The sequence below is a fragment of the Leptosomus discolor genome, chromosome 6, assembly GCF_034619465.1.
Source record: "Leptosomus discolor isolate bLepDis1 chromosome 6, bLepDis1.hap2, whole genome shotgun sequence".
Lineage (NCBI taxonomy): Eukaryota > Metazoa > Chordata > Aves > Leptosomiformes > Leptosomidae > Leptosomus > Leptosomus discolor.
The window spans coordinates 16,934,413-16,962,091 of NC_141396.1; the positions used below are offsets into that span (position 1 = coordinate 16,934,413).

A 27,679-nucleotide genomic window follows, 5' to 3' on the forward strand; every position below is an offset into this window, starting at 1 on the left:
TCATGTTTTTATATCCTCAGCAGTTTAAATATTCTATGATTCCGGGAAATAATTTTATTCTACATACTGTTTATATTGTCAGACCTTTTTCTACAATCATGCACTAATAAAGGAAGGTTTTGACTTTACTGAATAAAATCTATTAAACTTTAAGCACAGAATCCTGTATGATAGTATAGCTATACCCTTTACATCTTAAAGTTCCTGTGGAAAAAACCATTTTACTTAAGAGGATCATCTAGTTCAGAAATTTGCTGGTACTTGACAAAAGTAGTAAAACAGACAACCCTGTTTCTTTTCTGAAGTATTTATAGACCTATTAGTAATGTTTTGGTTCCTGCTGCTTTTTGTCCTGTTCAGTTAATGAATATCACCCTGTAGTGGAGCAGGCTTGTTTCAAAAGCTGGGAGCTCTTTAACTCCCCCACTGTTAAGAAATCGTAATAAGATTTCTACTTGAGAGTGACCTTGCTGCTTTCATTAATATATTAATATCACTGAATTGGTGTTAGGGAGAGGATGAGTTGTGTGTCCTGCTAGTGATGATGATAATATTTTATTTTACTGTTTGAATTGTGAAGTTGCTTACACAAAAATGCTCTTGAATATGATTTTAGTTAATTAAATCGATTGGTGTGATGATTTATGCAAGAACTCTGGCTTTGTATTTTGAATGTGACCTAGCAGTTTCTTATATCACGCAAGAGGACTATTGATGAAAAGCCACCAGTGTGAACACCGAAGCAACAAAAATAAGAGCTTGCCTTGTATTTTGAATTACTGAAAGTGAGGCTATTGAACAGTGATTGTTCCACAAAAACAGTATTGTGTTTCCGTAACACAAGTGGCCAGCTACAGTTTCTCCTACATTCCATTAAATATCTGAAAGACTATATTTCTTTGCACTTTTGGAAGGACTTTTATTTAAATAAATAGTTACCTACAAGGAAATTTCTTTTTGCTTATAGTTTTATTGCTTCTTTTGCTATCATCAAACAGAGTCATGGTATTAATTAGAAGGGTAATTAGTACACTGTTATTGCTTTTTTGGCTATAGCTGTTTGGGGTTTTTTGCCACATGTAACACGCTACCTACAATGGAAGGTAATTTTTGAGTATTTTTCTGTTTTCACTAATGCTTGGGATTGGTTATGCTGCAAGTGAATGGGTTTAACAAAAGCTAGTATATAATGAAGACAATGACAAAACCAGCTGGAATTAGAGGTGCTAGGTGACTAGGTTTTATTATTTTCTACAGGATTTTTGTATGGCTCCTTTCAAGAATGTTGACAAACCCTTTGTTTAGTTTAGACAATACAATGGGCCACAATCCCTTTAGGGAAGAGAGATGTCACTTGAGACCATTATATGTATCTTTAGTATTTTGATAACTCATCTTTATGCTTTTTTAAGTCTTGATGTTCTCCAGGTTGAACAGAGTAGCAGGCAGTATGAATTACTATACATAAATAGTGATATATAATGAATTGGTAAATACATAATAAATTGGTAAATACTTCTCATATTTTTGCAAGTTCTTTCTCCTTTCTGTTTGGTTATCAAACAGTGTAGATGTCTGCCACACCCCATTCATCTAGTGAGCTGTCAATACAGTTTTCAGTCTCTTTTTCTCTCTTCATGTGTTCAGTTTTGTTATTGCTGTGTGACACTTTCCTCCTGGTTTGTCTGTATGGGTCTGATGTTATCTGTTGAAGCCCTAGGTAGGAGCTCAGTTGTGGTCTTCAGTTTGGAGGGGAAAGAAAAGGGGCAATTACTACCTGTACTGTCTCTACATATGTGGCACAAAAGGCAAGCATTCTTTTTTCCTTTCTATTCCTGCCATTTTTGTGGTCCAAGCTCCTTCTTATGTTGTTTTTATGGTGCAACTCTGAATGAATTATGGATGTTGTGGGAATATTCTGGTTTACCAAGAAGGATTTTAAAACCTTAAAATTAGTTTTACATTTTACACTGTAGCATTTCAATATAAAAGATTCTAGTCTTATTCTGATACTTCAAAGAAGTTATATACGTTTTTTCCTACTGTGTCCAAGTATTTAATTGGATATCACGCTCTTTTTGTATTTAGTCACATACCATGTGTAAAGAGAACAGCTTAAACTGTGATAGGTCAACTGTTATCAGACTTCCATGTAAAATGAATGACTACTATTAGTACTTAAATTTTAATTTAAAAATGAAAGATATTTCCCTCTGCTTGAACTGCAATTAGTATGTAAGAGAAACTGCAGAACTTGAAACACAATTTATTAACACAACCCCAACACAGAGGTCCCAGATGTACAATCTGAACGGACTGAGCTTTCAATCTTTTGTCGAATTATCTTGGGTATTCATCTAACATATCTTGTTACTTGAGAAGTGGAAGAACAAACAGGAGTTAAGAGGAAGTGCACAGCAGTGGCAGGTATGATTGGTCTCCTGGTTGGTGTCTCCTGTAGTACTTCAGTGTAACTTCAGCTAGTCTTAGTGAGTGAGCCCTAAAGAAAGGATTTCGTAGGGTTTAATTTTCTAGACATTGGTTGTTCATCTTATCTATCAGCTAGACACAGGATGGGGTCAAGTCTGGTCTGAACCAGTTCCTGGGCTGCCCAGCAGAAAATCAGGTGAAAGTTGACATTTTACTGGGATTTTTTTTCATGCAGTTTGTGCGGGTTGTTGGGGCTTTTTCATGGGTGTTTTTTTTTTTTGTTTTTTTGTTTTTTTTTTTTTTTAAATTTTCCACTGTGAATATTATCAGAGGAAATACATATTTTCAGTAATGGGTCACACTTCCTTTTATATTCACTATGCATTTGGGAATAGCAGTCTTCATCTAAATGCGTTGTCTCTCTTGGTTTTGTGTCTTTGTGGATGCACTGCTATGTGAGCTCACACAGGTTTAGGTTTACTGTGTGGGATGCAGTACAATCTCACTGAAGAACCCTCAGCTGTGGAATTGGTTTCCTCTGTAATGTCAAGTGAACCCAAGTCCATTGACTTTGAAGGCATGGTAAAAAGATTCTTTCTGCTTGAGGGGTTGTAGGAAGCTGAAGTTTGCATTATGATTGAGAGCTTTTTATTTGGTACTTTTTAAAATACTACAGTAGATTCCCTTATGCTGGGCATGTTTTACACTTGAATGAGTTGCACAGGATTACATCTTTTTGTACTTTTAATGGTTTCACAAAATCAAAAATCATAGCATCAATTTAAGCAAACATACTTGTGACTTGTTTTGTTCAAATGGAAGAACAAGAAAGAAAATCAGAAGTATGGCTTGTAGCCCATTAGAACAACTCATCGTTTTTGGTATGTGTCTACTGGTAAAGAACAACGTCCAGAAGAGAGTGGAAGCAATGGCTGATTCACCATCCATGCTTTTCAGTTGTTAATAGGCTCCTTGACATGGTTTTGGTCCTTATGTACATGTGAGGTTGGTTGGTTTCTTTCCAGTGCAGGATGAATGAAATAGCATACAGCCTGTGGTGCAGCCCACCAGAGAAGTACCTTTGCATTGTGGAACTGGATGTATGCATTACATGCTTTAGGGTGTAAGTCAAGAGACAATGTTTGAAGGATATCCCTTCAGAGCCTGTGGGAATAGTGCTGGAGGGCTTCACAGGGCTGGGAAAGGACAAACCTGGTATAGAGTTAACGTCTTCTGAACGTGCTTCCTGGGATAAACTCTCCCCCAAAGCGTCTTGGGAGATGGGGCAGCGGAGACATAAGATTTGAAAGAGTTAATGAAGTGAGCAAACAGTTCATAATGTGTCTGATCATTGGAGTGGTGCTGGCTAGTGGATTGCTCCCCAGAACTATTTTGGTTAAATGTATCCTATGAAGACTAGGGCTGAAAGTACCACCGTTCCAGTTATGTGGGGTTTGGATCATTATGTATAGTGCAAAGACAGTTTGCAAATTAAAATTTAAAATAAATACCTTCTCAGGAGGTTTCTCTAGGAAACTTCTTTTTTTTTTTTTTTTTTTTTCTTTAGAGAAAAGTAAAACTTTAAGTGGATTTTGGTTTTGTAAAATAGTTTCATTGAAATAAAGTGTGCACATTTTCTTAGTGTTTATCTTCTCAGAATAAAATATTGAAAATGTGAGAATCTTAGCATGCGGCTAGAAACTGATAATTATTTAAACTGGCTGCCTAGTTGCAATGTGTAACAATATTTATTGCTGTGATTCACTAGCACATCAGAAAAAGACAAGTGAAAATGCTGTGAATAAATAAAATGTGAGAAATACTTAATCATAGTGGGTGCATGGTGGTAATTTGTTTTAAAACTAAATATTATATTTAATCTTTTATTAAAATAATTGACTCAGTTTCTGTTAGAACTGAAAATTATAATTATGTTACAAGCTATCAAACATCAAATATATGAATAGCACCTTTTCCCATGTATTTATCCACCAAACCTTTGCATCTGTAAGTACAAGAAAAGGATACTTTTCATGTGTCTCTTCCTGCAAAATTTCTGCAGGTCTCTAATTACAAACATTGCCCTGTAAGCAGGTGACTGTATTCAAGGGAAAAGAGATACCTGACTATTTCAGCCATACTTCATGTTTCATGTCCATTTATTATTTTTCTGAAGAAGTAATATAAAAAATTATTCTGTGTAATTTCAGCATCAAGAGTAACAGCCACAGTTTGACCAGGCATTGATTATTTGAAAAGATTTTTTGTCATCTGTAGTTAAGCCTCATTTCTGAGCTAGTATATCAATCATTGTAACTAAAACTTTCCTCCCTTCTAACCTCATTCCGATAGCAAATGTCCTCAGAAGGGAAGAATGTTATGAGTTGCATCAAAAGTTTAACAAGTGATTCATTACTGTATGAAAAATAATGTGATTTAAGTTGGCCTGTGAAGTTGTTCATTGTATTCACAGAATCAGTCTTCAGTGCAAACCAAATCCTTCTTGATAACAGCCCATTCCAAGTTCTTGGACATCAGTAAACCTAATTAAAAACAGGTGGATTTTTCCTATGTAGCGTATCAACCAGCTGAATGAAATGAAGATAACATGTATTGTGTTTTTTTTTTTTTCCCCACAGACCTTATTGGAATGCTAGGATTCTCTAAAGCTTTGATTCTGAACAGAAAAAGAATTGTATTTTAACTATAATACCCATATTACTTTGTTTAAAAAAACCTGAATTTTAGTTGGCACTGTAAAGAAGAGAAGGCCCTGAAGGAAACTTAATTTTTGAAACCTGATCTCTGTGTGAAAGTCTCTGTGAAAGTCTGGTATAAAGATTTGAAAGGTTTCATTTAGAAACTCAGATTTACATAGTTAAGTTCTGTGATTTTTTTTTTTTTTTTTTTTTTTTTGTGGCATCTGTTATATTTTTCAAGTCTCAGTTTATCCTTCAGAAAAATAAAGGCAAATGACTGAGATAGCATAATTGCAGAATATGATCTGTGTTTACTGAGTGTTCCATTTACGAACTAAATGTTCTGCTTAATCTTGTGATTTATTGCTAGTTAGATAGTTCTCTTTATTTTATAGGAGTTTATTTTATGTGGATTAATGATACTGGTTTCAGTCTACACGCTTAGCGCCATACAGAAGGAGACCCAGAGGTAGAGAGTAGGAGACCCGTGTGCTGCTGACTTGTGCTGCATTTTCATGGAGTTGCCAGCAAAGTTCAGACTGTCCTCTTTTTCTGGGCAGAATGAATAGAAGGCTGGAAAAACAAATTGGCACCATGAAAATTTGTCAAAGACAGAACTACTTGTATATAAGCCAGATGAGAGTTCTGAAGTGTGTGTGTCTTTGCAAATCAGGCTATGCAGAACAGTCCAAATATAATATTTATATCTAATATCATTGTAACAGACCTCAAAAATGCTCTCGCTGTAATACAGCATATAACCAAATGACCGAATATGAAGCGGAATTTATGATGTTAGTCTTTCCAAGCCCAGCCAATTTTAGTTTTGGGACTTCATTTTTTTTTCTTGACTGACACAAGTTCTGTGCAGCCTCAGAAGAACACAATAAAATAATAGAACATTTAATGTATTTACACTTTATAGTTTAGATATTCAGAATTTTAAAACAATTTTCCAATTTAGTCACTATATGGGCTCCTAAAAAATTTAGAAAATCTGACAAGTAAGACAAATTGAAACATTTTGTGGTCTTTCATCATGTCACTGCTGAAATGTATTGCTAAGGTTGTAGTGAAGAGTTGGTAGATTAGAGAAATATTTAATGTCATATCAGTGTAAAGGTAAGTACCAGCATAAGGTGTACACAGGTTGAGGATCTGTTACATCAGGTGGCCAAGTTACAGGAAACAGTCAAAAGTCTGTGGAGCATTAGAGGAGCTGAGATGGAGATACATAGGTGGTTTCAGAACCACGTTCCTCTAGCAAACGCCTGAGAATGAGACACCTTGGACCCTGGTGACCCACAAAAGCAGGACTCTGCTTCAGTCTCCACCCTCCAGCATCTAACAAAAAACAGATATGAAGCTCTAACAGATATAGACATCAACGAGCAAGGTCTGCATAGAGAAACTATGATTCTGCATAAATTTTGAAACTACAGGCTGAGAGAGTTGGGGTTGTTCAGTCTGGAAAAGAGAAAACTCTGGGGAGACCTTATAGCAGCCTTCCAGTACCTGAAGGAGGCTTACAAGAAGGCTGGGGATGGACTTTTTTAACAAGGGCATGTAGTGATAAGATGAGGGGTAATGGTTGGAAGCTTGGTTGCAGTGACCATGAAATGGTGGTGTTCAGGATCCTGTGTGGAAGAAGCAGGGCAATACGTAGGATTACAACCCTGGACTTCAGGGGAGCGAGCTTTGGCCTCTTCAAAGACCTCTAGTAGTTAAGGGGGGACCAAGTGAGTCCGTTAATATTCAAGCACCATTTCCTCATAGGTAAGCTTAGGAAGTGTGGGTTAGATGAGTGGACAGTGGGGGGACTGAGAACAGGCTGAAGGCAGAGGTCAATGTATTCACCAATGACCTGTATGAAAAGGACAGAGTGTATCCCAAGCAAGTTTGGCGGGGGGTGGGGTGGGGTGGGGGGGTACACGCAAACAAATCTGGGAGGAGTGGCTGTCACACTAGAAGGCTGTGCTGCCGTTCAGCAAGACCTGGACAGGCTGGAGAGTTGGGCAGAGAGGAACCTAATGAAGTTCAGCAAGGGCAAGTGTAGGGTCCTGCACCTGGGGGGGATTAACCCTATGCACCAGTACAGGTTAGGAGTTGGCCTGCTGGAGAGTGACTCTGCAGAGAAGGACCTGAGAGTCCTGGTGGACAGAAAGTTGACCATGAGCCGGCAATGTGCCCTTGTGGCCAAGGAGGCCAGTGGTATCCTAGGGTGCATGAAGAAGAGTATGGCCAGCAGGTCGAGGGAGGTTCTCCTCCCCCTCTACTCTACCCTGGTGAGGCCACATCTGCAGTATTGCGTCCGGTTCTGGGCTCCCCAGTTCGAGAGACAGGGGAGTACTGGAGAGAGTCCAGCGGAGGGCTATGAAGATAATGAGGGGACAGGAGCATCTCTCTCATGAGGAAAGGCTGAGAGATCTGGGGCTCTTTAGCCTGGAGAAGAGAAGACCGAGAGGGGACCTTATCAACACTTAGAAGTATCTGAAGGGTGGGTGTCAAGAGGATGAGGCCAGGCTCTTTTCAGTGGTGCCCAGCAACAGGACAAGGGGCAGTGGGCACAAACTGTAACACAGGAAATTCCACCTGAACATGAGAAGGAACTTCTTTACTCTGAGGGTGACAGAGCACTGGAACAGGCTGCTCAGGGTGGTTGTGGAATCTCCTTCTCTGGAGATATTCAAAGCCCACCTGGATGTGATGCTGTGCAACCTGCTGTAGGTGAACCTGCTTTAGCAGGGGGGTTGGACTAGATGATCTCCAGAGGTCGCTTCCAACTCCTACCGTTCTGTGATTCTGTGATATAATTTTTAATCTGAATAGTTGAAGGAAGATCTTGTGAGATGTGGAGTTTCTTAGTTGATGGCAATAGACTGTGTAGCTCCAATGCATATATTGGAGCATGTTTAATTTTTGTTGTAAACATAGGCTTCTGTGTGCTTTCAGATGTCTGTGTGTAAGTGTTCATGATTGATCCCAAATTGCCACTTGTGGGTTATACTGACTAGTTCTGGGTGAGGAGTGACGTTGCTGCACAAGTGTATTCAGTAACAACATAGTGTAATAGCATACAGGTCAGATCTGAGCAGTGTGCCATCAAATTGCATCAAAATATATTTATGCATGTTTACTGATGAATTTTAGAAATAACTTGAAAAAAAATCTCCAAATCTTACTAACATTGCAGTATTTTAACTTTCCCCCATCAATAATTATTTTCTCTTTCACTGTGGGTCAGTGTTATGTGTTGTCTTTTGTACCTACACTTGAGATTTTATGTAACACGTGTATGCTGAGGCAAAGCACTTACAATAGGAAATTCTAAGAGTGAGACAAGTTAAGATAGTCTCATGTAACAGATTGTTTTAAAACTTTACCGAAGTAAAAGGTTGATTCACAGAGTGTCAAGTTTGCTAGTTAAGAGCATAATGTTTCTTTTGATTTTTTTTGGTATTATTTCTATCTTTATTGCAAGATACATCTCTTATTTTGAAGTGGAATTCTATGCACTGGAGAAGTATAATTTATTGTAAATGTTACATTAACAGATTCATTTCTCAAGCAGTTGGAATTAGATTTTTTTCAGACAAACATTTCTTCTGCGCATTGCATAATGTCAAAAAAAAAAATTGAGCTAAACCAAATTGCATTTCTTTTGTATATTTTAAGGTTTTTAAGTGGTAACATCTTCAGAATGAGTGCCTGTTCATATTGTATTGCTTCTGAAATAGCTGGGTAAACATAGTGATGAAAAATCACTAAATGAGAGAGCCACTTGTGACATCGTTAGTACTTTAACATGAGGCAGAAGAATAGACAACTTTTTCAATAGTTTGTGTGTGTACCTGATGGTGGTAATTGATGGGCCAGGCATAGCTTGATTACTGAATTTCTCCTATGCAGAGGTTGCAACAGGAAAACATTTTTTTTTTGGACTAGCCTATTTTTGTGGTAAAGGGAAGGCTTTTCGTTTGTCTGTCCTATAGAAAATTGAATACTTTCTCTGTGTCTATCTTTGTACATCCCTGCTGTAGCAGCCACTGCAAAGTGACTGTATTGTCTTCTAATCTGCTGGAACTGTTTTTATCACATCCTTTTCTTCATCAGCATTTTTGCTGACTGGGAAGCCCAAGTACCTTTGGCAGTGATAATTTAGAATCTACTAGTGAGGTGTGGGCATTTATCAGTGTTACAATTTTCAAGTGAAGCCAAAATTCATTTGATGACATATTTTATGAATGTGCTTTTATTTAATAAAGAAGAAACTATGCACTTCAGGAAATGGTAATCTTTATTTACTGCTATGATGGGAAAATGCGAATGAAGCACAGAATTTAGCGATTAGGATTTTACAGAGCAGTTATTTACTATAATTACATGTTTTTAATCAGTGGAATTATCGTGTTCTATTAACCAGATTCTCTCCTGACTTCTTATAGGATTCTGAGTAACAACAAGATCTTATGGTTGAAGAATGGCTCTTTCTTTGGACTGAGATCCCTGGAGAGATTGTGAGTAACTGATCAGCCTTGTTCCACCTTCAATTAAAAAGTCTTTGTATTTTAAATATAGAGACAAATGTCAGATAATGAAGTTGAGATGTTCTGAACTGTATTGCACAGTAGAGTTTCTAGGCAGTTATCAAGTTAAGAAACAGCGTAAAAAGTGAGTGAATGGGAATGGACATGGAAAATACAGGAAAGCACTGCCATCAATTTGGAACTAAAATAAACATCCAGTCAAAGACTTGTATTACACTATGTACACTATCACAGTGAAGAATGATATATGTAATGGTAACACTAATAAACCTGACAAGTAGTTTGGGTTAACTCATTGGTCTCCAATACTTCCATTTTAATTCTATTCTATATTTTAATTATATTCTAAAGAAATTGGACAGTATTTATCACTGGAGCAGATGATGATACTGATAAAGCTCTGTGACTGTGTATTTCTAGCCAGTATTTGGAGGGGAAAAGAGGAACCCAGGAGCAACTAATGAGTTAGGAAGAAAACATTTGGAAACTCCAATGGAATAAATAAGCAGTAACATCTATACTGTAATAACAGTGCTTTCTGTATATATAGATCGTTCATTTGAGGATAATCATGAGAGCAAGTCTAAAAGGCTATTTTTTATATTTACAGGCAGCTTACTTTGCCAGTGCATCTAAAATGACTAATTATATCGTGCCTATCTTATGATATCTCCTGCGGCTTAAACTATATTATTTTTATATTGCTTTGTAATAATACCTTCATTATGTGGAGCTGTTGTTATAAACTAGTTGCTATATTCATGAATGCGTGAATGTATTCTATGTTATATGAATGTTTGTAGATAAAACAAATTACATTTTAAAATCAAATGTAGGTAATATTTTACTATATATGCATGTGAAGTTCTTGCTCTTTATAGTTGTATAATAATGCGGGTAAGTACATGATACTGAGATATTTGAATATTCTAACCCTAATTTTAAAATAAACAATGTATTTCAAGGTCTGGAGCAATCCCTCAAGCACCTTGAAAGGTGAGGATAAAGCTGACTGTCTGAACAGTTATGTAAAGGAATACCACGTTTTCTCTGTGTATAGTTATAGAAGTAACAAATACTTTTTTAATATTGGCAATACTAAATGGTATGGAAGGAAGAGTACTGGTATATTATTTACTAACTGGTTTAATTTTGGATGTAACGATATAAGGTTTATAAAGAAGTTTACAAATATTTCAGACAAAACAATTTAGAATAGGCGATAGGATTACAAATTTATTGCAAGGGAAATTAGTAAATTAAATTCTAATGTATGCAAGTAAAGCATTACTGTTTAGAAATGGAGGAAAACATTTTGTCTGCATTTTTTTAAAGTTTAATTTACATTGGGAAACAATACTGAGCATGTATTTTTAAAAACTTTGTTAGTTATCTAGTTAGAGCAATACTTCAACCTAAAAGGACATTGCAAGCAGTATTGAGAACAGTGAGAAAACAAACAAAAAAAAGCCCTAGATGTGTAGCCTCAAGTATCATCACCATCTAAAACTTCTTAATTTTGTTGTGTTGTTTTTTCACAGCATTACAAATAAAGACTGAGTATCATCTCCTCTGTATATAGTGCTATTTGACCATGGTGTAAATACAAAATCCGTAAGTGGTCCTTGAAGCAAAGACTTTTCAGTTGATGACTTTCTCATCAGATTCAGATACTCTTTTTCTTGTTCTCTAACCCCATACACTTCTTACCAATATTTGCGAAGTTCCAGTTTCAGCTGGGTGGTGAAAGCAGCTGGAATAGTCTACTAGGAAGTAGGTGTGAATGAACTACATCTGGATGAGTGCTCCTAACCCCTGGACAAAGGTTTCCCCAGCTTTGCCTTTTCCACACAGGCTAGTTCAGAGTAGTACTTTAGGTGCTTAAAATGGAGAACTATGACAGCAACTGCTGACGATGCACATGGCTCATCAAAATGGACCAACAAGAACTTTTTATTCCTTCCTGAAAGGGGAGGGAGAGAATCTTGTGAAGAACAGTAGCAGGAAAATCCAGCTTCCTTTAAGATAATGTTAAGTTTACAAGGTCAGGTGCTTAGAAAGACGGATGCACTGAAGTTAAGGATTACTAATTTAATTTGGCTTTGCACTCCTTGTGGTCTTGTTCAGAACAAAAAAATAGTAATGTGAATGCCATAGAGACAAGAATCATGTGTGTCTGTAATTCTTTTGTGGTTACCATGAGATCACAAGCCAGAAGAGTGTTAGCTTATGTGGAATATCGAATCATTCAGTGTCAAACTTGAAAACTTTGGAGGAGAAGTAAAATTTCAGGTGGAACAGAGTGACTTGTATATTCTGGCTGCTTCCTGTCCTGGAGTCCTCAAACCCCCTTTTTGAGCATAGAACAGTTTGAAGCCTTACTCCAATAAGCTGGTGACAACTTTCCCCTTATTATTTTGTTTTTCAAAGCATGTCACAACAGGAATTGGATTACAGAAGTGTCAGTCCTCCCAAGTTCTCAACAGCATGTTACACAAGCAAGAGACCTCTCTGAGCAGTTGTCTCAAACTAGGACTCCTCATTTTAAGCAACTTTAATCAAGCACACTGAGAAATACGAGTTGTTTGCCCCTTAACAGTCCATTCTAAGAGTAAAACAGAATCAATTTCTCTAAAGCAAAGTCTGTTCTAGAAGTCTTATATTATACATGAAATACAATTTTTTCAAAATACAGTTGGACCTGGTTTGTATTTGTTTCTGCAGATTTCTCAGGAATTTTTTTTTTCAACCACAGTGTGAGTATTACAAGGTTTTTATTTCAGATTGTCTTAAATTGTGTTACTGCTGTAAAAGAAAATCTGATACTAGGTTTTCAGGGGATACATTACCAGCCAGCGAGGAAAAAACGTTTGGGGTTATTTCACTTTCAGTAATAGAAAGATAATACTATATTTAAAAACACTTTATTAATATTAAAAATGAAACATGTAATAATGTCTGTAATAAAAACTACATAATAATAATCCAAATGCATTTGTGAAATACTAGTATTTTTAATTGGGAAGTTTGTAAAAAAAATGCTCTGAAAAACACCATCTCATAAAAGGAGCTTTTTCTGTATTTTGTATGTTGTGAACAATGACTCACAAGTGATCTGTAGAGATGGCACTCTCTCTCCACTTAGTTTGGGTTTTCTGAAACTAAGAATTGTTGCCTTGTGCTGGTTTGGAAAGATTGGCTCAAATGTGTTAATAGCATCTGTATCACAATGCACCTCTGTGCCACTGGGCTTAGTTCGTAGTACTAACAAGAAGCATTAAGAAGTGAATATCATTACTTAAATACCATGCAAGAATAAAAACTTTCTGTAAACGTAGGTTTTGTCTGGTACTCAGTTATATAGGCCTTGATTTGGAATAAAATCCGAAGTGTAGGTAAGAAAATAAATAAACTTTTTTGAAGCAAGAAACTGTTAAAATATGAAGAGCTTTGTGGAATTTAGCCAGAAGAGATCTATAGACCATGAATGCTACAGATGAGAGTGAGCACCTTGAACCTATTTCTGTGATACATGCTGTGAGATGGCTTCACATTCAGGAGGCTGAGTTCAGTTTGGATCTGAAGCTCGGGGCAAAGACTTGTCAGATTGTAATGGTTTCAGTGCCTTCCCTGTCTGTAGTCAGTGTCCTGTCTTCTTGGGAGATGCCTTGATCTGAGCAGGACAGCATCGGTATTGTAAACATTTAAAAATTTTTTCGTATGTTCTGGGTACCATGAAAGAAAGGCAAAGTGGGCTTTTGAAGCCATGAAATAGTGAGGTGGTCTTTTCAAGTAAGTCTGAACAAGCCAGAAGCTCTCATTTAAAGTATTGATTTGGAGGATCTGAAGAACTGAAAAATAAAGTCTATCTAATTTGATGTTTATTATTATTCCATAAATTGGAACAATATATTAAATAGAACAGTCTTTGAATTACAGCTGGCTTTTTTAAAATTATTGTTACTTATTTGTTTATTTTTAACTATGGGCAATGTGGTTAGCCATTGCTATTACCCAAGGTATCACAGACTGCAGATTACCAAGTTGCTAGCAGATACCTTGTCATGGCAGTATATGGTATGGACCCTGCTCCGAAGATGTTGCAGTCTCTGAACAGGTTGTGGCAAAGTAATGTTATTAGTTACAGTTGTGGCAAGTCCTTTTATGCTTCAGAATATTTGGCCAGCCATAGTCTACATGAGGCTTCTGGGCACAGGGTCTGAGCTGTGCTGGACCCAACGTCAAGTTCTAGACTAGGAAACTAAATTTTATGCCCTCATCCTGATGTCAGCTAGCACAAAACAGTGTGTCTCTGACCTATTATCCACACTACTAATTTTCTTACCCTCCACAGCAACCACTGTATCACAATTTTCTGGATAGGCCCTGTCCTGCACTAGCTCCTCATGTTACCTCTAGCTGGGGGCAATCTGTCATGGCGTCTCTGCTGAGGGATTTCTGGTGCTTAATGGGGTTGATCTTGTACTTGGTGTTTTCTGAAGTGGGTACACGAAGTCTCTCTCTGTTTCATAACTAAATGTACTTTTTCGTTAAGTTTATAGGAGCATAATTACCTCTAGGACTGCTGCTCCTTTGTCCCCTGAAACTGTTTAATGGGTTCAGAAGATATTTGGAGGGAACCAGCAAATAAAAATAAACAAATACACACAAACAGACTGTCATTGCATAAGCAGCGTTTGCTTTAGAAATCAGGATGAAAGATCACCAAGCAAGATAACAGATATTTTTCACAGTTGACCCAGAAGAAAAGCATGCCAGGCACAAATACTTTAACAGGGACTGTTCTCTAGAAACTTGCTGTTACATTCTCCCGATATTCCTAGACATGTTTCTAAACAAAAATAATGCTGAAGTATTTGTAAGAATTTAGCATTTAATTTATTTTTTGTTTTAATTTATTTTTTTTAGCTGCATAGACCAGTATTACTTGACCAGGTCTCACTTAGATTGTGTGTACTTTTATTAAGTGTTGCTGTATTGTAAAGTTACCTATTGTGTAGCAGTGCTATGCAGTCACATGTTGTCCTCAGTTATTATTAGAGAAGATTGCGTAAAACCTACTTTCCGTAGATTTCAGTATGACATTCTGCAACTATACATTGTGCTGTGCAATTGAAATAATAACACATTAACTTGAGGGAATGAAAAGGGAGGAAAGGCAAGCAAAACAAATTAGACCATTAAAATAAAAAGTTGTTGAACAGCTGGTATAAAAATATGGTAGTTAGATGTTCTTCAGCAAAACTCAAGTGATGAAAGGGTAAATATAAAGGTTTTACTTTCTGATGTACTGATGTACTACTTTAAACATGCAATTTATGTTCTTTAAATTGCTGACCACTTCATTTCATTTCCTGTACTTTTGAAATGTGCATGCCACACATGAAGAAACAGGGATGTTCTTCCTAGGTACTGTGAAGGACTGGAAATATGGTTAAAGAAATTGTTAATTTTATTTTCAATGCATATGTATGATGTCTGTAAAGTTAGAAACAGTCAGGTAATATAATACTTGTGTATTGATGTTAAACAAAGGTGTCTTCTGAAAGAAGAAAATCTTTGGAAAGAGGAAGCTTTTATTTGAGACAAATCATTGGAAATCAGAGACTCTCTTATTTTAAATTTTGCCATAAATTTTCGTTCAATTTTTGTCTCATCACTTCATCTGTCTCTGCCTCTCTGTGGTTTTAATGTGCAAACTAGTATTGCTTACCTGATATTTCCAAATCTAATAATACTGGGGGATCTCAGTGTATCTAGAGAGAGAAAACTTTGTAAGAAGTACGTTGATGTTTATGTAATACCAAGTATTTTACATTTCTACCTTTATAGATTAATTTATTTATTTTTTATGTCCTCCTTCTAGCCTGACCTGGAAGCAGTCTTAATGGACACAAATACACGAGCATAGTTGACTTATTTTGTGCAGCTCCATGTGTCACAAAAATTCAGTTATTAGCTAAGTTTAGTAGTAAATGTAAACCTCAATTTTTGTATGCAGTGAAAAGGCAGGTTTTATAGCAGAAAATTGTCCTTTATCAGAAAAAAATTTTAGCTTTGACTACAACAATTGAAGTAACTCTCACTAAATCCCATCGCGCCTATCCGAGCATGGTGTAGGCTGAATAGCACAGGGTGTGCATGGATCTTAGGGACAGAGATGAATCTTAACTGTCATCTTTGACAAGGCTGTCTCAGTAACAAGACTGAGACAGTGCTGGCATGTCTCTATACCTGATAGGAATGTGACAAATGCTACCAAGGCTGCGTGGGATGAGACTGAGGTCATCGTTTTGTCATCTTGATAGGCTTTTTAGGCTCAGCTTTAGTCCAGACATAAATTTGGTCTATTCTTCCAGTAATATAATCTGCTGTAATTAAGTATCACAGGGAAAACTACAGATAAGATGGATCCATATATAAAACACTTCTATTAACATATTGGCATTAAAAATTGATAGAATCCTACTAGCAAATAGGTCTACTTGTAAAAATTTATATTTTTCTTCAATTTTTTTTTAAAGATGGAACTCATCTGTAGCTGTCATATTGAATGTGTTATTTTTCTGTGAACAATATTAAATTAGAAATATGCTGAGCAAGAGATAATGTAATGAACCACTTCCTGACCCAGCACTAGGAATTTGAGTTTGCAGAATTGATGCTCCCGTTCTCCTATCATCACAACTGATATAAGCATGTGTATTTTCTGGGTTTAGTGTTGTTAGTATAAAATGAGAGAGACCCAGGGATGCCTTGACTACTGTAGCTTGATGAAAATACCTGCCTGGTTACATAAGCAGCAAGAGGCAACAGCAAACATAAAGGATCCTTTGAAAATATCATGGAATGGAAGACTGAACTTGGAAAAAACTCTGTTGGTCCTCATGTAGAAGTAAAGGAGTGCAGGGTGATATGCATTTCAAAGTAAATATTATTTGGCTGCAGGCAGTATTTTAATGAATTGCAGAGGAGTATATCTAATTTGCAATTGTTGCATAGAAATGTTGAGAAACCAGAGGAAAAACAGAGGCAGGATCAATGTCACAAGTCAAACTGGGCAAACTTAATTAAAAACTACGTTTTCATTTTAATTCTGTGGTTCTTGAATGGATCTCTTGATAACATCCTATGATTAACAGCAAGTTACTCATTTAGTAATGCAAAAGCGAAGTATGTGCATTTTTTTACACCACTCCTCCCCAAAATACCCAACCCCAAACCAAGCAAACAAAAACCATCCCTAAACTCTCTGAACTTCGGAATCTATTATGTACTAGTGTGCAGTATCAAAGGGAGATTTAAAACTGCAGACAAAACTAACACCAGAGGCAATGTAGGACCACTGTTGAATGAGGCTGGTGCCCTGGTGACAGAGGATACAAAGAAGACAGAGCTGCTGAATGCCTTCTTCACCTCTGTCTATGCTGCTGGAGACTGTCCTCAGGAGTTCCAGACCCCTGAGGCCCCAGAGGAAGTTGAGGTAAAGGAGGAATTTGGCTTGGTTGATGATGACTGGGTTAGGGATCAATTAAGCAAGCTGGATGTACATAAATCCATGGGCCCTGATGGGATGTGCCCATGGGTGCTGAGGGAGCTGGCGGAAGTCATTGCTAGACCACTCTCTATCATCTTTGGTAAGTCATGGGGAACAGGTGAGGTGCCTGAGGACTGGAGGAAAGCAAATGTCACTCCAGTCTTCAAAAAGGGCAAGAAGGAGGACCCGGGTAACTACAGACCGGTCAGCCTCACCTCCATCCCTGGAAAAGTGACAGAACAACTTATCCTTGGCGCTGTCTCTAGGCATATGAAGGATAAGAGGGTCATTAGGAGCAGTCAAGATGCCTTCACCAAGGGGAAGTCACGTTTGACCAACCTGATAGCCTTTTATGAAGACATAACCAGGTGGATAGATGATGGTAGTGCAATGGATGTGGTTTATCTTGATTTCAGTAAAACATTTGACACAGTCTCCCACAGCATCCTTGCAGCTAAACTGAGGAAGTGTGGTCTAGATGATCGGGTAGTGAGGTGGATTGTGAATTGGTTGAAGGAAAGAATTCAGAGAGTTGTTGTCAATGTGACAGAGTCTAGTTGGAGGCCTGTATCTAGTGGAGTCCCTCAGGGGTCAGTACAGGGACCAGTACTATTCAATATATTCATCAATGACCTGGATGAGGGAATAGAGTGTACTGTCAGCAAGTTTGCTGATGCCACAAAACTGGGAGGAGTGGCTGACACACCAGAAGGCTGTGCTGCCATTCAACGAGATCTGGACAGGCTGGAGAGCTGCGTGGGGAGAAATTTAATGAAATACAACAGGAGTCTCACATCTGGGAAAGAACAACCCCATGTACCAGTATAGGTTGGGGACTGAGCTGTTGGACAGTAGCGTAGGGGAAAGGGACCTGGAGGTCCTGGTGGACAGCAGGATGACCATGAGCCAGCAATGTGCCCTCGTGGCCAAGAAACCAAATGGCATCCTGGGGTGTATTAGAAGGGGGTGGTCAGTAGGTCAAGAGGAGAGAGATTCTCCTCCCGCTCTACTCTGCCCTGGTGAGACCGCATCTGGAATATTGTGTCCAGTTCTGGGCCCCTCGGCTCAAGAAGGACAGGGAACTGCTTGAAAGAGTCCAGCACAGAGTCATGAAGATGATTAGGGGGGTGGAACATCTCCCTTATGATGAAAGGCTGAGGGAGCTGGGTCTCTTTAGCTTGGAGAAGAGGAGACTAAGGGGTGACCTCATCAATGGTTATAAATATGTAAAGGGCGAGTGTCGGGAGGATGGAGCCGGGCTCTTCTTGGTGATGTCCAATGTTAGGACAAGGGGCAACGAGTGCAAGCTGGAGCATAGGAAGTTCCACATTAACATAAGGAAAAACTTTTTCACTGTGAGGGTGACAGAGCACTGGAACAGGCTGCCCAGAGAGGTTGTGGAGTCTCCTTCTCTGGAGACATTCAAAACCTGCCTGGACGTGTTCCTGTGTGATCTACTCGAGGTGGTCCTGCTTTAGCAGGGAGGTTGGACTTAGATGATCTTTCGAGGTCCCTTCCAACTCTTAACATTCTGTGATTCTGTGATTATTTCAGCAATTACAAAACTCTTGTTATTCTTAGTATGCCTGTCAGAAACAGGAGTTGCAAATTAAAAGGAAAATTACATTATACTCTTTCTAATAGGCATGTGTACTGTAAGTCTTACAGGCATGAAGTAACTATCAAAGCACTTGTAGTCTGACAGAAAGATAATGTATTTTTTCCTCTAGTCGTTTGCTATTTACTAGTACAAATTCATAATACAGAGTCTTGGACATCACATACTTTGTACCTTAGAGGATGAGACAACAGAAAAGCACCCTGTATGTCTGCTTGTGTAGAGCTGCTACACCACAATGTGCGAAAAAAGCAGTAATTCTAAACAGAGAGGATGTTTCCTTTTGGATATTACAGTGCCATTTAAAAATAGCAGTAATTAACTCTGAAAAATAGGTTTAGTGCAATGGTCCAGAACAAGTGTGTTTCTCACCTTTTCTTTCTACCTTAAACCGTTTTTTTTGTTTGTCTCCTAATCTGCCACATTCATTTCTCTGCTTCTTGTGGTATTTTTTTCCCTCTGAAAGAAGCAACGTGGGCTATCAGGCCATGTCTTTGCTCTTAATTCCATCCTTCATAATGAGACATAAGGCTCTCCAGCTCTGCATTCTCTCGCAGGGGCTGCTCATTGGCACGATGGGTATTTACGCCATTCTGAATGTGCTGCTGGGATTACATTCTTCCAGCTCTGGTGTGAAACTGTGGTTTCAGCTTGGGCACGAGGTTGTCAACTACTGGTATGTATGTGGTATAGTGCCGATATTTAAGACATCAGTGGTTTGCCAGGTTGCATACTTTCGAGTGTAACTACTTGCATTTTTTTCCCCCTGACAAAACAGATTTCTCTTGGAAATGTTAGCATGGCAAAATAAAAATGTGGAGACACAATGGTTTCAGGAACATCTTTGTCATAGATGTCAGTATTTCATGTCAACTAGTTTGTATTCACATAATGTAGAATCTTTCTGGAATAGCAATGCTGAACTATAGACTTAGGACTGATGCAAGATGTACATCTTTTCTATAGGAAAATGGTAGACTGGTTGGAGAAGTAGGAAAAACAGAAATGTGGTTTAAGGGCAGTTTGTATGAAGTCATAGAACAGCATGCTGGGGAGCCAAGCTGATGAAATTTGGTTTTAGCTGATCAATAACTGAGCTAATCTGGTGAAGTGAGCTGTGAGGTAAGTTGATAGCAGAGTTCTTGTGTTCAGTATTTTGTGGTTTTGATCCCTCAGAAGTAGGATTTTGATGGAATAATGTTTTCAAGCTCCAAAAAAATATTATAATACTTCTTGTATTCGTATGCAGTGTGGTCTTTAGCATGTTTACTATTAAGACAACCAAAGTTTGCTTCCTCATCTGGTAGTATCCTTACATAAGATGTGAGAGACCTCAAGTTCTGAATAGGAACATCTCAGCATCATGGTGGTGCTAGGTAAAAGTCAGTATCAGAAGAAAAGCTCCAAGCTCCATCATTCCAGATGCATGGAGAGTTTTCTGGGCCTAACTGGTACCTTTTTTTTTTTTTTTTGGTGTCTATCTGCGGTTTGATATCAATTGACAGGCATTTCTCATTTGCTTATAAGAAAAAAAAAAAAAAAAAGTAAAGGTTCACATCTGTAGACTAGCCTGTGAGATCTCTAATGAAAACATGCTATTACTCATTCATATCTTGCTAGTCTACAAGTCCTCCAAGGGTACCAAATGACCCTGGGAGCTTGTTGCCCTCAGAACTTCTGGGGATTCCTGCAGAAAGCATAGCTTGTTCTCTGACACTTGTACTTCAACAATAACCTCTGAAAAAGCAAAATAAAAAAAAATAGACTTGAAAAGAAGGGCTATGTTTTATGCCAATTTAGTTTAAAGAAAAAAAATCTCTGAAATGAGTTGTCTGAAGTAGTTAGGAAAGCTGATGTAATATAACAGCTGTGGGCAGTTTTTCTCCCCACTTAATATAGACAGAATTGATTAGTTGGGTGTAGTGTAGTGCTGCGTGTGTCAAGTAGGTACAAAATGGTTGTTCTCACGAGAAAATTGCATGCAGACTTAGCACATGATAAGCTGTCTTGTGTTAACACAAATTGCCTCGTTCTTGAAATGGAAAGTGACTGGGAGAGCTATAGAGGATGTTTGTATAGTCTGAGCTATGCACATATTCTGTGAAAAAAAGAATCACAAAATTCCTCTATGCTCTACTTTAGAAAGTGTTTTGCTGAGGAGAATACAGAGAGAAACATTGTGCTGGAATAAAAATATGTATTTTTATTTCCTTGTGAACTTGAAAGAATAAAATAAATTTTTTCTATGCAATGATAGTGAGCTTCATGTTGTAGAAATGAGCAGTTTGAGTTAAAAATAAGGCACTTGAGTTAGCATAATGCAAGAAACTTCTTGAAGCATAAATAGAATGTTTTTATCGTGCCTTTATAACCTAGAAAACTGCCAAAGGGGCAGCCTGAATCTCTTAAAATCAATTCATTGCTGTCTGTGAAAAAACATGAAAGATGCTAAATCAGGAAAAAAAATATTTTAGTTGTAGGTACCTGATCAAACCCAAATTTATTAAAAAGCATATCCTCTCAACCATAACTGACACTTTTGCTGTGATGCTGTAATTAATGGCCAATGAAAGAAACTTTTACAGCTAATGTGCGTTTCCAAGACACATGGTGCATTTGTTATTTTCACCCTGTTCTTTCAATTTTTTTATGTTCCATATCCACATTTGTTTCTTAATGCAAAGTAAATTAATACTTTTTTAAAGAACTTAAAGACATGCTTTTCAGCTGAAAAGGGAGTTTAAAGTACATTGTGTTCAGAACAAAACAGTGTTTTCTGTACTGTGTCAGCAGCTAAGTTGAGAATTTGATAGCTTTTTTCCCCTTTGTACCATTAATTGCTTTTAGGTATTTCTGAGAAGTGCAAGTGCTTCACAAAGGATAATTCTCCTATTGGAGTGAAGTTTGAGTACTGTATTAAGCTTTCCTACTGTACAGAGTTACATGAACTTACGAAAATATTTAGGAATGTAAGACCAGAATAGGTTGAAGCCAGGCTGAGTTTTCAGGGATAAAAAGAAAATTTGTTCAACTCTCCTTCTCATCATATACACCATAAACTAGCCACTCCATTAATTGCTTTCTGGCACTCCATTAAGAACACTGAAACTTCAGTTCAAAATAACGTCCCTAAAAATTATAATGTGTCAGAAGAGAAGAAATTGTAATGTGTCACAAGATTTTTTTAAAAGAATTTTCTTTTTGTGTCTCTCTGCCACCGTAACCAATAAATCTTCATCACTGCAAATCTGACAGTTACTTTAACCGTGAGTATGCCAGCAAGATATACCAACACAGACACCTGAGAATTTTTCAGTACTGGACCAGTTCAGGTTGCTAGGGTAAACTATCAACGTTCCCTCTCTTAGCCTTTTTTAGCAAAAAGAGGGGAGTGAGGGGAAGCTCCTGAAGCTGTGTTCTGCATCAGGCAAGAAATAAAAAATGTTGCTGGTCCTTGCAGATGCTGGAGAGGAATTAGCTCTGGATATGCAAAAATTCCTGTCACAAGATGCAATTTCTAACTTTCGTAAGCCCTGTCCAGGCATAAACCTCCTTCTGCATTTTGAACAAATAATTTGAGGACTGCTGCAAATCTTTATTTCTGTAATAGCTAAACTTTTTTAAAATCCTACTTTTTCTAATCTGTGATCTAAATGCACTCATAGCCTATTTTTATCCATATGATTTTATAGTACTGCTATCCTTAAACTAATCCTTTTCTCTTTGTAGGGTTCAGCATTGATAAACAATGGTGTAATACTCACTCTCCTTGTCTAAGCAAGGCAAATATATGATAATCTCTTAGTGACATCATCAAAATAACCATGAAATGTATACATCCTTAAAAAAATGTTTATGGGCACAAAGCCTGAAATGTATCTAAAAGTAAGATTATTATCTGCAAAGATTTATTTTTCATGTAAAGACAATGTATTCTTTTTGTAGTCTAAAAAACTGATTTTGATCCAGTTTATTAAATAGTCAGACAAGCAGAATTTCAGCTTAGTTTAGTGTTCACAAGTGATGTTTATGTTGTAAAACTCTTATACAGTTGAGTACAAGGAAGATCTCTCTGGAGAATCTACATGCAGTAAATATCCCTTGGAAATTCACTGGAACTTTAGGGCTTAGAAAGTCTATATAAAGCTTTCTCTGGTTCTGTGTAACCAGCCAGTGCTGACCAAATTGTCACTTAGAGAAGTCTAGTGAAACTTTAAAACTTCCTGCTGATAACATTGAATTGATTCCTATTTTTCTTCCTATTTTTGTTTCTGTTGTCCCTATTTTCATGGTGAGTGCTGACATTATTGGATGAATGGGGGAGGTTCAGTTCTTCTTGCCTTCTCTAGAACTGAGAATTCAGTAAACTGATCATCTTTTTTTTTTTTTTTTTTAAAATTTTATTTTATTCAAACTGCCATCTGCACAGAGATAGAAGGTAAAAATACAAACCTTTTGTTACAGGCCTTCTTTCCCGATTTCCTTGCATTCAAGTATATGAGTAGTGGTCTATGATGATTGCTTTGTAATTTGTTAGTGTAAATCAAATTAAATGCCTTTTTTTCAGAACCAAACAAGACATTTCACTTCTTTTTCCCTGTTGACTATGTTATTGCACAGCAGCTGGTTTTGGATATCTGTCTACTCGTTTATCCAGATTCTGTCTTACTGTAAGAGGAGAAAATTAATCTTAGCTAATAGCTCTGACATAATTTCTCCTTCATTTAGCCATTTCCTACTTTTCTACTTGCCTTACTCTAATTTATGTTCAGTACTGACAATGAAAGGAAAAAAATATAGTGAAAGTAGAAAAATGGTATCATAAATATTAGCAGAGGGGTGAAGGATGCATATGGAACATGGGAAGAAACCCAAGTGTTTGGAAGGGGTTAGCAATAGCATCTGTTGGAAATGGTCTTTATGCAGAATTTCTTCTTTTGTTCATACTGACATAAGGAAATTTCTGGTCTTCCCACCTCTGTGGGTGGGAGTTGAGTTGCTGTGCTAATGGATGCATGTCCTAAAGTTTTGATTTGTCATTTCAGGTGTCTCCTCTTTGAAAATTCCCAAAGGTTCTCTGTTTTTAGGTGAAATACTAATTTTGTAGGCATGTGATTCCTATAGTATCATTAAAAAAACCCTAAAATTCTGTCATTTGTCGTTGTATTTGTATTCTTACATTGTTCTGTCTACTTATTCTTACTGTGTTGAAATAACATACCAAGACAGATCCTTCACTTTTATGTGTAGTGTTCTATGCCTTTTCCATAAATGTGCATGAAGTCCTATATTCTTACTTACTTTTGGCCCATTTCTCCCACAGACCCAGTAAAATGTTTTCATGTGACAGTTCCTCAATAAAAGAATTAGGATTTAATTCTCACATAAGTGAGCAAAGCCAAGCTTCATTTCTTCAGCTGGCCTAATGCCCCTCCATATAGCCCTTATGGCTTTCCACACCTCCATGTTATGGAGGTGTTATTCCCTAATGCTCCACACTTTTTCTCAGGAACAGCCCATGTTTCTTTAGAAAACATAGCTGGCATGCTGCTGAGTGGCTATTTCTTTAGCAAGCATTTTAGGAAAAAGATAGGTGCAGGCTGGGAAGTGAAACTGTGGTCGGTATCTGCAGAGAATATAGAACCATAATTTATGAAGGGTGTATACTGGATACATGAAGTTGACCATATGCCAGCAACCAGAACATGAACTCTTCAGGACTCTGGGCTCATGCCAACATATGCAGAAGTTGGTATAGGCATGTTGTTGTTGCTGCTGTTGCTTCTACTTGGGTAACATGCTGACACATGGTCCGCCACACTTTCTTTTGCTAAATGAACCTGCAAATTCTTTTCTTTAAATTCTTGATGTGTCTTAGTGAGGCTAAGGTTCAACAGACTAAAACTCTAGCATTTTTAATGAAGTGTAGAGCATTAGCTGTGTGCTTTTTATTTATTTATTTTAATGCTTGCATGTTTCAGAGGTTGTAAATCTGTTGCTTTAGTGAACACTGTTGAAGTCACTGGTGACACACTATGAAGCAGTTCCATTGATTTCCCAATTTTCCTGGTAAGTTAGTCACATATAGAAGCAAATGTGGATACTATTTTCATTAACTGGGTTTACACAAAACTTAAAACTTATAAAATAGCTGGGAAGGGTAAATTGCATGTACACCTCTTTGTAATCCACAGTCAGAATTCCGTGAAATGAAGAAAATTTTCTGAAACCAAAACTTTCTGATGACCTATTTAAGTCATTGTGTAGTTCAACAACATTTAAAAGATGATATATGGGATATATGAAAAACAAACCCTAATGAATTGTGGTGAGCCAGCAAAAAGTAGACAGGATCATGCAAGGTATTATCAGTCTTGCAGAATGTCTGAAAGAACCTTTTATACTGGCTTATAGATTTTACTGTCAAACTTTAGTAGTGGGCTAATGTAAAAAGAGTAATCTGTGAAAGCAGCTGCTGCTGACTTTCCTACTTCAATCCACAGACTGAACTAAAACTAGAAATGGTACTTTTCTTTTTTCTATATTGAGATGGTAGTAGAGCTGGACAACTTGTATTGATCTTGACTTTGAGAACAATACTTTTATATTATTTTGGTAGTACCTCTGTCTCATAATGCTCTGACATTAAGAATAGCATGAATCATCATGAATTTCTAACATAGAGCTTCACGTGAGTGTACTGTTTACATCAGTTGCTAGGATAAATTCAAATTACCTAAATACGAACTGATAGATCAGAACAATACTGCCAGTTTGGCAATATTTGTTCTAAACGCAATTACCTTTCATTTCCTATTGAAGTTTCAAGCTCCTATGTGAGTCAGAAGGAGCGTGAATTCAAAGAAATTTAAATAGAGAGTGCATGTGTATGTATGCATAATATCAGTGCCAATTTGCCAGCAGTGATTCTGAAGTAAGGCAGCCTGCCTGCTCCACCACTCACCCAGAAAGTTAGCAGAACAGTCAATCAGCCAGTTACCCAGCAAGCTATCTACATCCCAGAATGCTAAAAGTCAAAGCAATTTTTTTTGTTCTTTACTGGCATTTCTTCTTTTGCATGTCAGCTATTCTGTGCATTTTCTGAATAAGTTTGGGAATGCATAGGCTTGATTTTCTAGCTTATTTGCTTGTATTTTCTTAATGATATAGTTATTTCATTTTGTTATATTGCTGAAAACAAAGGATTTCTAAGTGTTAGTTTTATTACTATTATATTTGCTTAAATGTACTGGTTTAGTTTTTTCCTACATGACTTTATAGAATTATATTGAAGGTGACTGTTTTGATTCTTATTTGCTTCATTCCTGACAAAGTCAGAGAAAACACTTAAGGGAACAATGGAAGAGGGGGCTGATAGAAACACAATAGGAGGCACTGATGCCGGTCATTACCCTCTGACCCCTCTGTGCTCCCTCCTCCTCTTCTCAGAGATGGAGGCAATGCAAGTGATTAGAGCTTACCACACTTTGCAGAGGAAGGTTATAGTTCGGGTAAGGAAAATATCCCTATACATACATACACCACCCCTTGCTGATTTGTGCTTCCTGTTTCCAGTTTCTTCTGTCTATTATTGGCACATAACCTTTATAAGAAGATTTTTTTAAAAGCTAATCAGTGATTGTCATCACAAAATTGATTGGCTGTTAACAGAGCTAAAGAAGTATAGTTTGTCTTAACCTAAACAAACCTCTCTCTGAAGTGGTGTCAGTCTATTCTTGATATAACACAATTTTCATCAGCAACAGGTACATTGAGAATCATTTGATCTGTGTGATTTTTTGCTTAGAATAGTGCTCAACAGTCCAGTTTCTACGCATCTCCCATAATTCTGGATTGCTTTGGTTTTTATATATAATCTGGACCATGATAAGTTTGAGTACCCGTTCTTTGTTTGCTTGGTTTCATGATGAATACAGGTCATAAATTCCTTTTTTGAGGAAAAACATCTAATTTACTGCACCATAGAACTCTTTCTAAATAAGTTTTATGCACTGTTTTTATAACTGTTTAATAGAACTGTGCACTATTTTCCTAAAATGGAATAGATACTGTCATTAAAAGTAGCGTTGCCATCCTTCAGGCAAATGTAACATTATATGGATTATTTGTACAAAACTTTCCTTTAAAAATCTTCCAAAATACAGACTGACTTTTCCAACGAAACGCTTAAAAGGTTAAAACGTTAATTTGGAGATCTTTTTTCTCTTTCCCTATACAGGAGTCTCTTCCAAAAGCTTAGTACAGATTTGTTCTAATTCCGTGTTTTTAATCTCTAGTGTGAATAATTTCATCAGATCTTTTGGTTGTTGTTTTGGTTCATTTTAGGTTAAGCCAGGAGTTAACTTCTTATAGAGATTCATTAAAAAGCAGATGGGTTCTTTCTGAGGACAAATAGAAGAGTGTTTTGGCCAAGATTTAAAGAAATTATGCAAAACTCAGATTTTTATCCTCTCCTTTCTCCTCCCTCAATGCTGTTATGTTCAGATTTGAAATATTCAGACTTGAAATCTGGCAGAGATTTGTCCCTGTGTTTCAGATGTCTTCTTGTATGGTTCAATAATGATGATTTTTCATTTGGCTGAGGTGCAAGCTTTTAAACAATATACATTAATTTGTGCAATGATTTATGTTAAACAATGAAATCAATAATCTAACAACATTCACTTGGTACATTATATGTGTGTGTGTATCATATATAAACACTGTGGAAATTCTCAGTGAAAGTCATTTGTGCAGTAACTTCCTGGATTTATGTGCATAAAGAAAATAAGAGAAAGGAGTTTAAAGATATGTACAGGACTCTGCA

General features: G+C 37.1%; 1 protein-coding gene across 2 annotated transcripts in view; it reads left to right on the forward strand.

Annotated features, from left to right (window-relative positions):
• The window catches only part of LOC104352288 (adhesion G protein-coupled receptor A3), a 280,884-nt gene that overhangs the window by 35,415 nt on the left and 217,790 nt on the right, over nucleotides 1–27,679 (forward strand). For both annotated transcript variants that reach the window (XM_086466587.1, XM_086466588.1), the window contains exon 2: nucleotides 9,575–9,646. In XM_086466587.1, the coding sequence (XP_086322713.1) occupies nucleotides 9,575–9,646 (72 nt within the window). The remainder of the gene's footprint in view (nucleotides 1–9,574; nucleotides 9,647–27,679) is intronic.